At 29.6% G+C, this 15000-nt stretch overlaps 2 protein-coding genes across 2 annotated transcripts in view; both read left to right on the top strand.

Moving 5' to 3' along the window:
• The window catches only part of Pgi (glucose-6-phosphate isomerase), an 18954-nt gene extending 13708 nt beyond the window's left edge, over positions 1-5246 (top strand). The window contains 9 exon segments of the mRNA XM_086553018.1: positions 1498-1640; positions 1690-1857; positions 2149-2205; positions 2282-2464; positions 2974-3012; positions 3504-3518; positions 3521-3648; positions 3980-4201; positions 4678-5246. Of these exon segments, the coding sequence (XP_086409144.1) occupies positions 1498-1640; positions 1690-1857; positions 2149-2205; positions 2282-2464; positions 2974-3012; positions 3504-3518; positions 3521-3648; positions 3980-4201; positions 4678-4798 (1076 nt within the window). The 3' untranslated portion in view covers positions 4799-5246.
• A 247-nt stretch (positions 5247-5493) lies between these two features.
• On the top strand, positions 5494-13822 carry mRpL12 (mitochondrial ribosomal protein L12). The gene is made up of 6 exons (XM_086553019.1): positions 5494-5582; positions 10616-10646; positions 10842-10961; positions 11116-11273; positions 13287-13428; positions 13536-13822. Exons 1-6 carry the CDS (start codon positions 5494-5496, stop codon positions 13650-13652), a joined length of 657 nt encoding a protein of 218 aa, XP_086409145.1. The 3' UTR covers positions 13653-13822.
• The last annotated feature ends 1178 nt before the right edge of the window (positions 13823-15000 follow it).

Below are 15000 nucleotides of genomic sequence, written 5' to 3' on the forward strand. Positions count from 1 at the left end.
CTCCCTCTCTCTCTTTTTTCTCTCCCTCTCTCTCTTTTTTCTCTCCCTCTCTCTCTTTTTTCTCTCCCTCTCTCTCTTTTTTCTCTCCCTCTCTCTCTTTTTTTCTCTCCCTCTCTCTCTTTTTTTCTCTCCCTCTCTCTCTCTCTTTTTTTCTCTCCCTCTCTCTCTCTCTTTTTTTCTCTCCCTCTCTCTCTCTTTTTTTCTCTCCCTCTCTCTCTCTTTTTTTCTCTCCCTCTCTCTCTCTTTTTTTCTCTCCCTCTCTCTCTCTTTTTTTCTCTCCCTCTCTCTCTTTTTTTCTCTCCCTCTCTCTCTTTTTTTCTCTCCCTCTCTCTCTTTTTTTCTCTCCCTCTCTCTCTTTTTTTCTCTCCCTCTCTCTCTTTTTTTCTCTCCCTCTCTCTCTTTTTTTCTCTCCCTCTCTCTCTTTTTTTCTCTCCCTCTCTCTCTCTTTTTTTCTCTCCCTCTCTCTCTCTTTTTTTCTCTCCCTCTCTCTCTCTTTTTTTCTCTCCCTCTCTCTCTTTTTTTCTCTCCCTCTCTCTCTCTTTTTTTCTCTCCCTCTCTCTCTCTTTTTTTCTCTCCCTCTCTCTCTCTTTTTTTCTCTCCCTCTCTCTCTCTTTTTTTCTCTCCCTCTCTCTCTTTTTTTCTCTCCCTCTCTATCTCTTTTTTTCTCTCCCTCTCTATCTCTTTTTTTCTCTCCCTCTCTATCTCTTTTTTTCTCTCCCTCTCTATCTCTTTTTTTCTCTCCCTCTCTATCTCTTTTTTTCTCTCCCTCTCTATCTCTTTTTTCTCTCCCTCTCGCCTTTTTTTTTCTCTCTCCCTCTCGCCTTTTTTTTTCTCTCTCCCTCTCGCCTTTTTTTTTCTCTCTCCCTCTCGCCTTTTTTTTTTCTCTCTCCCTCTCGCCTTTTTTTTTTCTCTCTCCCTCTCGCCTTTTTTTTTCTCTCTCCCTCTCGCCTTTTTTTTTTCTCTCTCCCTCTCGCCTTTTTTTTTCTCTCTCCCTCTCGCCTTTTTTTTCTCCCTCACTCTTTTCTCTATCATTTTCTTTTTCATCTTTTTTATCTCTCGCTCTTTTCTCATTATATCTCTCTTTTCTCATTATCTCTCTCTCTCTCTCTCTCTCTGTCTCTCTCTCTCTCTCTCTCTCTCTCTCTCTCTCTCTCTCTTTTTTGTACCTCTCTCTCTCTCTCTTTTGTCTCTCTCTCTCCCTCCTCTCTCCTCCTCCCTCTCGCCCGCCCTCCTCTCTCTCCTCACTCCCCCTCTCCCTCCCTCCCTCCCCCCTCTTCCTCACCCCCGTTTTTCGCTTCTGGTCTACCCACTCTCCCTCTTTCTCTCCCTCTCCCAAACTAACAAATAAACAACTGTCATGCATATGAATTTTTAACTTTGGTTTCAAACAATCTTTTCAGGTTATTTATTTCAGGCTGAGTGCGAAAGGTGTTTCAACTAGGCATAAATCTTATTAGCTGATGCTTGCCTGAATATTGAGCATTGGATGGCCTCTAGATCTTGCCGTCACTGGAATGCGTGTGACCCTGACCCTGGAAAGCCAACCTGAAACCCCTGATGCCATCGCGCTGGCCCCCCAACGCTGCACTTTGTTGTCCAATATTAGATGGAACAACATCATGGCAAAGGACTTTGATATGGTTCGGTACAATCAAGTTCGCGATTAACTTTGATCCAGAAGATGTTCAGACAATTGCATTCTTTTTTTCTATATTGAAATTACATGGCACTTTAATTTTGCAGATGTTGAATGCTGAGACCACCCTCTTCATCATAGCCTCCAAGACCTTCACAACACAGGAGACCATCACAAATGCAACTTCAGCCAAGAAATGGTTCCTCGATGTTGCAAAAGATCGCCCCTAAGACACTTTTAATTTCTGATCTTCTAGCCACAACCAGTTATTGTTTTAGACATTTAAATGGTATTTATTATTGATGAGTGTTTTTTGAATGATAAGGAGCGCTTTTCATATTTGCATCAGTTCTTTATTTTGGTAGAGTTCACTATTATATATTTTTAGAGTTAAAGTGAATATTTTGTTCACTTTGTTTTTTAATTATTCAAAATTAATCGGTTCAGTTGATTTGCCAGATAATACTTTTAAGGAAAAGTTGAAAATGGATTTGTAATTACTCTCTCTTTAGCCTTCAGCTGTGGCCAAGCACTTTGTTGCACTGTCAACCAACGGTCCGAAAGTGAAGAAAACTTCCCCCCCCCCCCCCCCCCCCCCCCCCCCCCCCCACCCCCCCCCCCCCCCCCCCCCCCCCACCCCCAACAGACTTTGGCATCGACGAAGCAAACATGTTTGAATTCTGGGACTGGGTTGGTGGGCGGTACTCACTCTGGTCTGCCATTGGGATGTCCATTGCTGTCCACATTGGATTTGATAACTTTGAAAAACTGTTGTCTGGCGCACATTTTATGGATAATCATTTCAAGACTGCCCCGCTGGAGAAGAACGTAAGTATTCTCTGCCCCCCCCCCCCCCCCCCCCCCCACTATATGTATGCTGTTATGTAATATTAATACTATGGATATAAAATGTATAATATACTATAATTATGTTTATAATATATTGATATGCATACTAGATATAATTGCTAATATGATATAATGTATTTATGTATATATATGTATATGTATGTATGTATAGGTAAGTGTACATGTATATATATGTATATACATATATATGCATGTATACATGTATATATTACAAACACATATACATAGACATAAATATATAGAGATATATACATATATTTTTATATATATCTTTCTATCTTTCTCTCTATATATATATTATATATAGATAGATATAGAAATATATAGTTATTGATATAGACATAGATAAACTTGTGTAAATAGAAATTTAGTTAGAATTCCAAAATGTACTTGCATTATATAGCAAAACTCATTATGAGTAAAATAGTGGAAAGTTTATGTAATATCACATTTTTCCCATTTTTCAGATTCCTGTATTGCTTTCGCACCACTTCTTGCGTGACATGGTGCCTCCATAATTTCTTCTTTTATAGGTGGTCTGAAGACTCATCCGCCTTTAATTGCCATCAAATACCAGTACCATGCTCTAGGTTTTGCTCACCTCATTCCCCTCCAGCATTGTGATTACCCAATTTAGCCAAAATCCTCAAACCCCCTTCCCTAAAGGCACTTCTGAAGTAATATAATGCTATTGGATCTAGGCTGGTGTATTACATGTTAATCTCTATTGATAAGTTTTCATTGACTGTACGCTCCCTAAAAAATTAACATTCCCAAATCAACCAAAAATGGAAAAATACATTTTACATAAAAATCAACTTCACTTTATCCACTTATATATGTTCCCGCATGGGCGTGGAGTACCCCCCCCCCCCCCCCTGGACCAATTGCCCCCCCCCGTCCATGCCGCCCCCCTCCCCCCCCCCCCCCCCCCCCCCCCCCCCCCCCCCCCCCCCCTCCCCCGTTGTGGGGAGAGCTTCCTGGCTACCAAGATCAGGACAGCCATGCTTATTATCTTACCAGTTGATCCACCAAGGCACACGCCTGATACCTGCTGATTTCATTGCCCCTGCAAAGTCTCACAATCCCATTGCTGACAATTTGCATCACAAGGTAATTTGTGACTTCACTGATCTTTTTATGTATTTAACAGTTAGCATCATAATAATCTACGTATAAGGCATAGTAACTAATCTTTATTAAGAGGTGCTTGGCTATCTTTACAGTGAATATGCACAGTAGTCCTATATTCAATTTTAAGATAATAGTAAATGAAAGATTATTGAAAAGGTAGGGTGTTATAAATTAAATGTTCTACGCCCGAAAGATGGTTTTAGTCTGCTTTAATGAGTGTATCTTATACCAAGATACTTAAATTGATTAATCTACTAATATTCAGAAGCTGTTGCCTTGCCAAACTTCCCTTGCCTCAAACAGAAGCACTCTATCGCAAAGCGAGTAAACCCCGAACAGGACTACTGAAGAAGCCAAGGCAGAACTGGTGAAGGCCAATATGCCCGCAGACAAGCTGGAACGTATTCTCCCCCACAAGGTGTTCAAGGGCAACCGGCCAACCAATTCCATTATGGTTGAGAAGCTGACACCATTCACTCTGGGAGCATTGATTGTTATGTATGAGCAGAAAATCTTTACCCAGGGTGTTATGTGGGACATCAACTCTTTCGATCAGTGGGGGTATGTATATATTATTGTTTGCCCCCCTTTTTTTTATTAAAATGATCGTATTACCATAAAATGATTGCCATTGACAAAGTAAGGATCATGAACTATTTGTTCTTGCTGCCTTACTCATTTTTCTTATACAAATAATTTAATTTTTTGTGTAGTTCATAATGAAAGTTATTTCTCAAGTCATTTTATGAATTTGGAAAAAGAAATTGCATCAAGTTACCAAAAAAACAATGTAAATTTTAGATTTTGTTAGTTTTCTAGATTTTCTGAAAATTAATAACCTAATGATGTGCATACCTGGTAAATCCTATTATTATTATTATTTTTTTTTTTTACTAGAAGCTTATTTTCCATACTGTTAAGTTAATTGATAAAAGTATATTTGAAAAACAAAAATAGCATGTTAGAAGTACGTATATGAAAATATCCATACTTTGAGGCATGGCAATATTTATCTTTTTTTTTTTCTCTTCCTACAGAGTGGAATTGGGAAAACAGCTAGCTAAAGCTATTGAACCAGAACTTCAAGACAAGAACCCTGTGTCTTCCCATGATTCATCTACTAATGGACTCATCAACTTCATCAAGAAACACCTGTAATTTTTTTTTTGCAGATAACTTACATAAGTTTGATGTTCAGCTAACATTATACTGCATGCAAACACTGCATGAGTTCCCTGTGGATGACTATCATTTAATGTATGACAAGTCAGTAATACATTTGCATTGTTTTAAAATGCCAGTATTTTTGTTTTTGCAAAAAAGTCAGTTATTACTCTACTGTGATGTCATTCTCAATAAATGTATTGGTATCTGCATAATAATTGGTTCATTCATTTTAGTAAAAAAAAATGCATTCAAGTATTTGTGATAGACAATAGAGTTGTCTTTGTCAGTAAGATGTTAATTATAGAAAATTATATTAAGAGATGTATTTTGACCTATTAATTGAAGTATTATAATTTATTTGATTTTTTTTAGAATATGTACACTATATGTATATTTCACAGCAGATGTATGTATTGTGAAATAAAAGTTTATTTCAAAGTATTATGAGTATATTTATTAGCCAGTATGTGTCATGTAAAGTGTTCAGATGTTCAACCAATAAACTGAAATGAAAGAAGTATTAAACAGCAATTACTTTTGATCACTGTTCAACACAGATTTACCACTTGCGTTAGTGTAATAGAAGCAAGGAAGAATTAAAATTTCTGTTGCAATTAATCTTGTTAAGTTGGATAAGCTGTGTACGGAGTCAGAGTTTAGAAACCACAGGGATAGTGAGAGAATATATGCAACCCTTAGCCAAACTTGCAGAAAGACCAGCCGATGGATGTGACCAAGCCAAGATCAGGCCAAGATCAGATGCAGGCCCCAAGGGGTACTTGTGCATGACATTGCTCAACCTCCAGGACCTGTCTTGTATATCTGTTTGTATATGTGCATTTATTTATATTTTAGATATTATTATATATATATATATATATATATATATATATATATAACTATATTATCTACTATATATAATATATATATATATATATATATATGAAGAAATATATATATATGTAGATATATATATATATATATATATTTATATATATATATTGTAGAAATATATATATATGTAGATATTTATAGAGATATATATATATATATATGTAGATATATATATATATATATATATATATATATGTAGATATAGATATATATAGAAATAGATATATGTAGATATAGATATATAGATATATGTAGATATAGATATATATATCTATATATAGATATAAACATATATAGATAGATATATAGATTATAGATATAGATACAGATATACAGATATATATACATAAACATATACATATAGATTTACATTTTACATTTACACATTTACACATTTACACACTTACACATACACATATACACATATACACATACACATACACATATATATATATATAGAGAGAGAGAGAGGAGGGAGACAAACACACACACACACACACACACACACACACACACACACTCACACACACACAAACTCTATAACACATATATATGTGTGTTAATAAATATTTATATATTTATATATTTTATATATACTTATATATATTAATTAGTTTAATTATATATTATTCCTATGTTTATATTGGTATATATATATGTATATATTTGACTATATATTATGTATCTGTTATATATGTATATTTATGTATATTTAGGTTTTATCTGTAAAATATTTGTATTTTGTATATATATGTATTTTTATGTATCATATATGTATATATATGTATAGATATGTTTATATATGTATATAGTATATTGTATATTTATGTATATATTTTTGTTTATATATTTATGTATATTTATATATGTATATATTTGTATATATATTTGTATATATATATGTATATATATGTATATATAGGTATATATATATGGATATATATGGTATATATATATGTATACTATGTATATATATATATGTATATTTATATGGAATATATGCTAAATATATATAAGTAGATATATGTATATATATTTATGTATATATATGTATATATATATATATGTATATTTATGTTTATATATGTATATTATTTATATGTATATATATATACTTATATATAAATATATATACACATATATATATATATATTATATATATATTTATAATATAATATATATATATATATATATTTATGTATATATATATGTTTTGTATTACTATATGTATATATATGTTTATATATATGTATATATCATATGTATATATATGTTCTATAATAGGTATATATTTTTGTGTTGATATGGATATATATATGTATTCATATATGTATTTATATATTTATATCATATGTATATTTTATATATTATTTTTATAGTATATTCATATTTGTATATTTTATATGTTTATATTTTGAGGTTTATAATGTTTTATGTAGATTTTTGTTTTATATAATATATATAAATATTTATATGGATATATCATTTAGTTTATGTTTATATATATTTATGTATGATTCTATATATGTGATATATATATGTATATATATAAGTTGTTTATTTTTATATAGTGTATTTATATTGATTTAAATATATATATGTTTTATATACAGATATATATATATGTATATATATATATATATGCATTATTCTATGTTTATATATATATTTATTTTTATGTTTATAGAAATTTATGTATTTTATATATATTTGTATATATAGATTTTTGTTATGTATATATATATGTATTATATTTATGTATATTTATATTTGTTGATTATTTATATTTGTAATTATATATATGTATATTAGATATGGCAATCGATTTATATGTTTATATTATATATGTATATATTTAGTGTATATATATTTTTGTAATAGATTTATGTATTGTTTTTTATATGTATATGATTATGTATTATATATGTATATATTTATGTATATATTTGTTATATATATGTATATATTAGTATATATGATGTATATAAGTTGTATTTATATATATGTTATTTATATATATGTATATATATATGTTATATATAGGATATATTATTGTATATATATCATTATAGTTATGTATATATATTATATGTATATATATATGTAATTTAGACTTTATGTATTATATATGTATATATATATATGTATATATTTATATGTATATATATAAATGTATATATTTTTTGTATTATAGATGTATTTATTTCTGTATATTATGTATATATATATGTAAATATATGTACTATTTATGTATATATATATGTTTATAATGTTGTATATCTATGTATTATTTGTATATATATGTATATTTATAGGTTTATAGAGATATATTGATATATATATGTATTTATAGGTATATATTTTTAGGTAGATATATGTATATATATGTATATATTTGTTTATATATGTATATATTTATGTATATAGATATGTATATATATATGTATATTTATATTTGTATATATATATATGTATTTATATATGTATATATATATGTATTATATATTATTTGTATATATATATGTATATATAGTATATATATATATGTATATATGTTTTATTTATATATATATGTATATTAGATGTTTAATTTATATAAGTATATTTATTTGTAGTTAGTATAGTATATATATTGATATATGGATATATATATGTATATATATATATATATATATTTGTTTGTATTTATGTAATGAATTATATATTTGTAGATTATATTGATTGTAGTATCTATATTTAGATTTATATATATGTATATTAATGTATTATATCTAGGTATATATATATGTATTTATGTATATAAATATATTTGTATATAGTGTTTATATGTATGATTTTATATATGTTTATATTTATGGTATATATATATATTTATATATATGTATTTATATATAATTTTTATATATGTATATTATATGTATATTATATGTATTTATGTATATATATTTGTATATTTATGTTTATATGTATTTATGTAGATATATTATATATGTATTTTCTTTATATATATTATATATTTGTAAATTTATATGCATATATGTATGTATAGATATATATTGGTATAAATATATATGTATTGATATATGTATACATATATTATGTTGATATATGTATACATATATTAGTATTTGATATGTATTCATATATGTATATATATATTGTAATATCATATATGTATATATATGTATATTTTGTATATATAATGTTTTTATTTGTATATTTCTGTATATATATATAAGATATATGATATCTGTATTTTGTTGTTATGTTTATTATGTATTTTATATCTGCCAATAATTTGGATTATATGCAGTATTAGATAGATGTATATATATGTGTTATTTGTATATGCAGGATATGGATAGTTTTATTAAGACTACATATATAGAATATTATTTGGGTTTCATTTATTTGTATTGTTATGTATTTATATGATTTATATATAGGTACATATATAGTTTGTATAGGTTTTTATGTATTTATATGTTTATATAAGATGTATATTGTATGTTATATATTTTGTAGATATATGTTTATATTTGTATATCTTTTGTTAGTAGATATGTATATATATGTATATATTATGTATATCTTATATGTATATTTTTTGTATATATAGGTATTTATCTGTATATATTTTAAATATGGATAAATTATATGTATTATGTTTATATATGTATTGTATATGTATATATATATGTATATATATATGTATATATAATGTATATATTTATGTTGATATTGTATTTAAATCTTGTATATATTATGTAATATTTATGTATATATGTGTTATATATGTATATATATGTATATATATGTATATATTATGTTTATATAGGTATATGTATATATATGTATATGTATATGTATATGCTATTGTAGCATATTTATGTATATGTATATATATGTATTTATATGTATACATATATATGTATATTATATGTTTATAGATGTGTATATATATGTATATATATGTTGTTATATTTATGTTTATAATATGTGTATATATTTATTTTTTTTATGTATAGATATATGTTTAATATATTTACATAGATATTGTATATATATATATATTATTTTTGGATATAAAAATGTTGTATATGTAGATATTTATGTATATATATGTTAGTATATATATATGTATATATATTGGTATATATGTATGATATTCTTTGCTATATTATATATGTATTATATATGTATATATGTATTACTATATATATATGTATATATATGTATATATACTGTATATATGTATTTATTATATGTATATATATGTATATATGTATATAATGTATAATATATATATGTATATATATGTATATATTGTATATATATGTATATATATGTTTATTGTTTATTTGTATTGATAGTATATATGTTTCTATATATGTACATCTATGCATATATTAATATAAATTTGTATTATATATGTATATATATGTATGTATGCATATATAATATATATATGTATATATATGTCTATATATGCATAGATTTATAAATATGGGTATTATATTTGTATTATTGTTTTATGTATATATATATGTATATTTATATGTATTATATGTATATTTATATGTATATGTATTTAATATGTAAATATAATGTATGGTATATATAGGTACTATATATGTGTATATATGTATATATGTGTATATAGATGTATAATATATGTATATATATGTATATAGTATATATATATGTATATTTATGTATATATTTTTTTTTTTTGTCAAGGAAATTTGGCATACGGCAGATAATTAGAGACAGTCAAGTACTTCCCTCATGTACAAGTTAGCATTTGTTCTCTATGATATCCACAAAGTTTTATTCTTTACTCAGATGCAGTCTCTCAAAGCTTTGCCTTGAATACTAGCTATCACTTACTCGTCTAATACATGCTTGTTACAGGTTTAACTTTAGTAGTATCAAAACCACAAAAGTAAAAGTTGTTTGAAATTTCATAAGGATGTTTTGTCATCAATCATTATTGTCCTCCATTTCCCTTTTTACTTTTCAGTTCCAGTAACTGGCTGTCCTATTCTCCTTTCATATAAATATATATTTTTTTATTCCTAATAGTTAAATTTTATTCATATTTATGACTGTCTAAGATCGTTGCCATTTTTACTAATAGTGTTCTTTAAATTGCAGACAGAAATTATGGAACCGATCTGCTGTATATGGATTGAAATGTCAGCGTCGCTTCCAGAGTGCTGAAGCACTTTCTGTCCCAACTGCAGAAGGAGCACCCAAGGTATTTGCTTTTGCTAATATTTTGTCATACCTTGAAAATAACTCATTATCAGTGAATACATTCTTAATACTTTTTTCTATGTGATTTGTAACAAAAAAATATTGATGTCCATTATTCTTAGTTAAGTTTTACTACATATATTCTTATTTGACAGGTTTACCCAGAAAAAATTCAGTCCATTGTGTCTCAGATCTCTCAACTAACACTGGTAGAGGTAGCAGATTTGAATGATCTGTTGAAGAAGACTCTGAACATTTCTGATGCACCAGTGATGGCTTTTGGTGCTGGAATGCCAGCAGCAGCTCCTGCACAGGTAATTGAGTCGCAGTTAATTCATAGTTGTTTGCTTGCATATTATTAAGTTCATACATTTTTATTTATTAACCCTTTCCCGACGGGGCACTCGCTACGGGAAGACCCCTATGACGGGCGATTGCAATATTGCATTGTAATCGTCACACTGGCATGACGCCCCGGCATCGGGAGTTTGGCTGTGTCACACGAGTGTGACGCACCGTCGTCATAGGGTTAACTCAGTGATGCTGAGGATAGGTAGACCTACTAATCGACTCCTTGATGACTAAACCCTTTTGGAGCCATCTGTGTGTAATAGAAAAGTAATAAAATACACACACTGCATAGATACATGCATTCCCAGTGCCAAAGCATTGCCCTAGAGCAAAATATGTGAATATTGGTATCTTCAGTATCTCTTCTATCATTGTTAATGGGCTTTCACACTCAAAAACCTAGTCAGTAGTCATTAGCTCATATCCTTGTCATCATTTCCCATGGCAAAATTTCCTCCATTCCTGCTTTAATGGGACTGTTGTAACATAATGAACAAATGTAGCATTGGAGGAGGACTTTTATTGCAGGTAAACCTTAGAGCAGGACGTAAAAAGAAAAATAACACCTAGAGATATAAGTGGATAGCAAGTAAGAGGAAGAAGATTTTCCATTGTTTGCTTTGGAAGTCATTTTATGAAAAGAATGCTTTTGGCAGTTAGATGTGGCAATTACAAAATTAATTTGATTTTATTATATTTATGGTAAATGTTACAAATGTTTTATTTTTGACATAAGTAGATAATACACTAATAGAAATGACATTTGAAAGATGATACTTCCAGTAATGTATTTTGTTTAGAGCAGAACTTTAAACATTTGTATAACCCAGAATAAGAACAGGTGTCAATATGAATGGATTCTTGTATATCATTTTGGGCACCAAGATGAGATAGACTTTAGAGCCAGAATAACATATGCCAAGTACTAGTGTCCACTGTCTGGGATTTTGAGTTGGTCATGTTTCAATATGAAAATACTTATAGAAAGTGTAAAGTATCTTGTCAAGTTCTTTCATATATCATTATTTGATATATTTAGACAAAAAAAACTTCAAATGCAGTTAATGATAACTGCTAAATAATGATTGTTTTACAAGAGTGAGGATCAAGTTTTATATGACTACTATTACTAATATTTAGATTATCCAAGATAGCTACTCACTCTCACACTCACTGTCATACTCATAATCACTCATACTCATCATACCAAAACTTAAACATATGTTCAATAAAACTATTACTAATATTATATACTTAATCTTTCAAAAACAGGATTTACAGGTAATCTCTCAAATTCCTTACAATCATGCATGAAAATTGGAAACCTAAATAATTAGAGTAGATATGTTTTTGTCAATATATTTCTCTGTTTTATACATAGATATGTTTTTTTTTGTTTTCCATTGTTTCATTTTTTTGTTATTTGTTTATTTTCAAGAAGTCATATGTTTTTCCCATGTTTTTTGCCACCAGATCATTCATTTTGTGTTTTGGCTTAAACTTTTCCCTATAGGCATCTCATGCTCTTTGTATGTCTGCCTCTTCTGTGATATTTTCAGTAGTTAGCTTTTACATATATAGCTATATATACATCTATAGTTAAATAGATACATGTATATATAGTTTCACATTTATAGCTTTTACATATATAGACTTACACATAGTTGCTTTGCTGTCATTCTTGCCCTTTCCCTTCCCTTCCCTCCTATCCCCCTGGTCTCTCTTCATTCCCCCTCCCCTCCTGTGCTTCCTTTCCTCAGTTACATGAATCTTTGGGTTAACATTTTTGCTTGGAAAGCTTTACAAATGCTTTAGTATCACATTAGAATTCACATAGTAAGCATGACAATAAAGGCGTGAGTACAAAGGGGGGGGGGGGTGCGGAATACAATTATGAAGTAATACTACTTTACATAGATTTAGCTTCATTGAGAGGCGCTAGCTCTCATGATCATCAGATTACACTGCAATTCACGGAGGAGGAAGATGAAGAGGCAGCTGCTCCAAAGAAAGTTCAGACAAGTTTCACTATTAAGATGATGAAGTTTGATACTGCAAAGAAGGTAGCACTTATCAAAGAAGTGAAGGCCTTGCTTGAAGGCATGAACCTTGTACAGGTATGTAAAAGACATGCTACTAGAGGAATAATAGTCTTACTGTTTTATATGTTTGAATTTGTTATTATAGTTTCTTGTTAAATATACTTTTATTTTTTTGTTTACAGGCAAAGAAATTTGTTGAAAGCTGTCCTACAGTTGTGAAGGCTGACATTCCTAAGGATGAAGCTGAAAAGTTGAAAGAAGCCCTTACTGCTGTTGGTGCCGAGTGTGTGATCGAATAGACTATTCTTTTATTGAGAATGTGAAGATGAAGATCAGTCATTGGAGAATTTCACATTTTTATTTGCGGAATGACTTGTGTAAATAGGCAGTGTAATATCTGTAATGGAAGAACTTGATTGTATGTTTTTTTTCTTAAGATAATTAGCTTTCAATAAAATAGTGAAAGTTATTCATGTTTATTAACCTGTTGTGGCAGCAAGGCAAAAGAGACTGAAAATTGGGATTTAGAAATGGTGTTGTCTAGGTATTTTTACCATCTCCTGAGAGTTCTATATGAAATTCATATATAGTTATTAATTTCTTAAGAACTCCAGAATTCAAGTGCTTTAGTGAATGAGTGATAGTCTGTTATTGACTGGATATATCATTTTGGCTGCGAAAATCACATTCTGATGTTTCACACTTTAATGTAGCCCAAGAGAAGCAGCAATCTTTTGTATATTGTAAAATGAAAAGATTTCTTTCTGTGAAATAATATCTGAAAACTAACAACTTGTTTAGGATTTAGTGACCAATACAGATGCTGATATCACTAATAGTAAAAGCTGATCTGAAAATCACTGGATTATTTGGCCCACTTTAAGGTCATACAGTTCATGTACCTAATTATACTTTTTTATAAGCATCTATACCCTGTACCTATGGCATAAATCCTTATAAAACGGCCGGACACCAAAAGAAGCTCCCAAAGAGGATAAGCTAGATTTGCGAAGCAGATGCTTCGCCGGGCTTATGTGCACTATAGCTAGCTCGCTTATGTCAGCGTGTGCTGACTCGTGAGAGTGTGTGCCAACGAGTGTTGACTCGAACTGAGCTTGGTTTTTACTCACCGTAGTACCCAGCCACGGCAATGACCAGCAGGCGACAGTGGAAACTCAAGAGCTTGGATGGGGCTCGATCAGCCGACCACGGGTATGTGAGGCCGGCATGCTATCCACTGAGCTATCCTAGCTGCTCCCATTACAATAAACATTAGAAAAAATATATTTCCTATCTCTCCCATTAAATTATATAACCTACAGCCGTACGCGCACAATCGTCTGATACCTGAAGCGAGAGGTTGTCATTTTACTAGAACGTTAAGTATTCGGTCGGGTTGGCTTTGCTCGCGTCTAAGTATCACTGATAGCCCATACGGCACTGTCGACCAGCCAGCTGAACTTGGTAGGAGACACGGAACAGCTCCCGAACAAAATGATAAAGCCAGCAGCATGATCATAACCCTCTGCCTCAGCCACGTGGTACGGTGACGCCACTAGCGCTCTTTGCAATAAGATCAAGAAATACTGAAGTGATTCTGCACAAATGGAGATTGGGCTATCGATGTGCACGACAAGTAATTGATAT

This window comes from Penaeus japonicus, unplaced genomic scaffold (assembly GCF_977035675.1).
Source record: "Penaeus japonicus unplaced genomic scaffold, GWHDUDI00000001_assembly GWHDUDI00000027, whole genome shotgun sequence".
Classification (NCBI taxonomy): domain Eukaryota; kingdom Metazoa; phylum Arthropoda; class Malacostraca; order Decapoda; family Penaeidae; genus Penaeus; species Penaeus japonicus.

Coding starts and splice junctions, on each gene's coding strand:
- mRpL12 (XM_086553019.1), top strand. CDS start 5,494: ATGCAACCCTTAGCCAAACTTGCAGAAAGACCAGCCGATGGATGTGAC. Junction 10,962..11,115: donor CTGCAGAAGGAGCACCCAAG/GTATTTGCTTTT, acceptor CTTATTTGACAG/GTTTACCCAGAAAAAATTCA. Junction 13,429..13,535: donor AAGGCATGAACCTTGTACAG/GTATGTAAAAGA, acceptor TTTTGTTTACAG/GCAAAGAAATTTGTTGAAAG.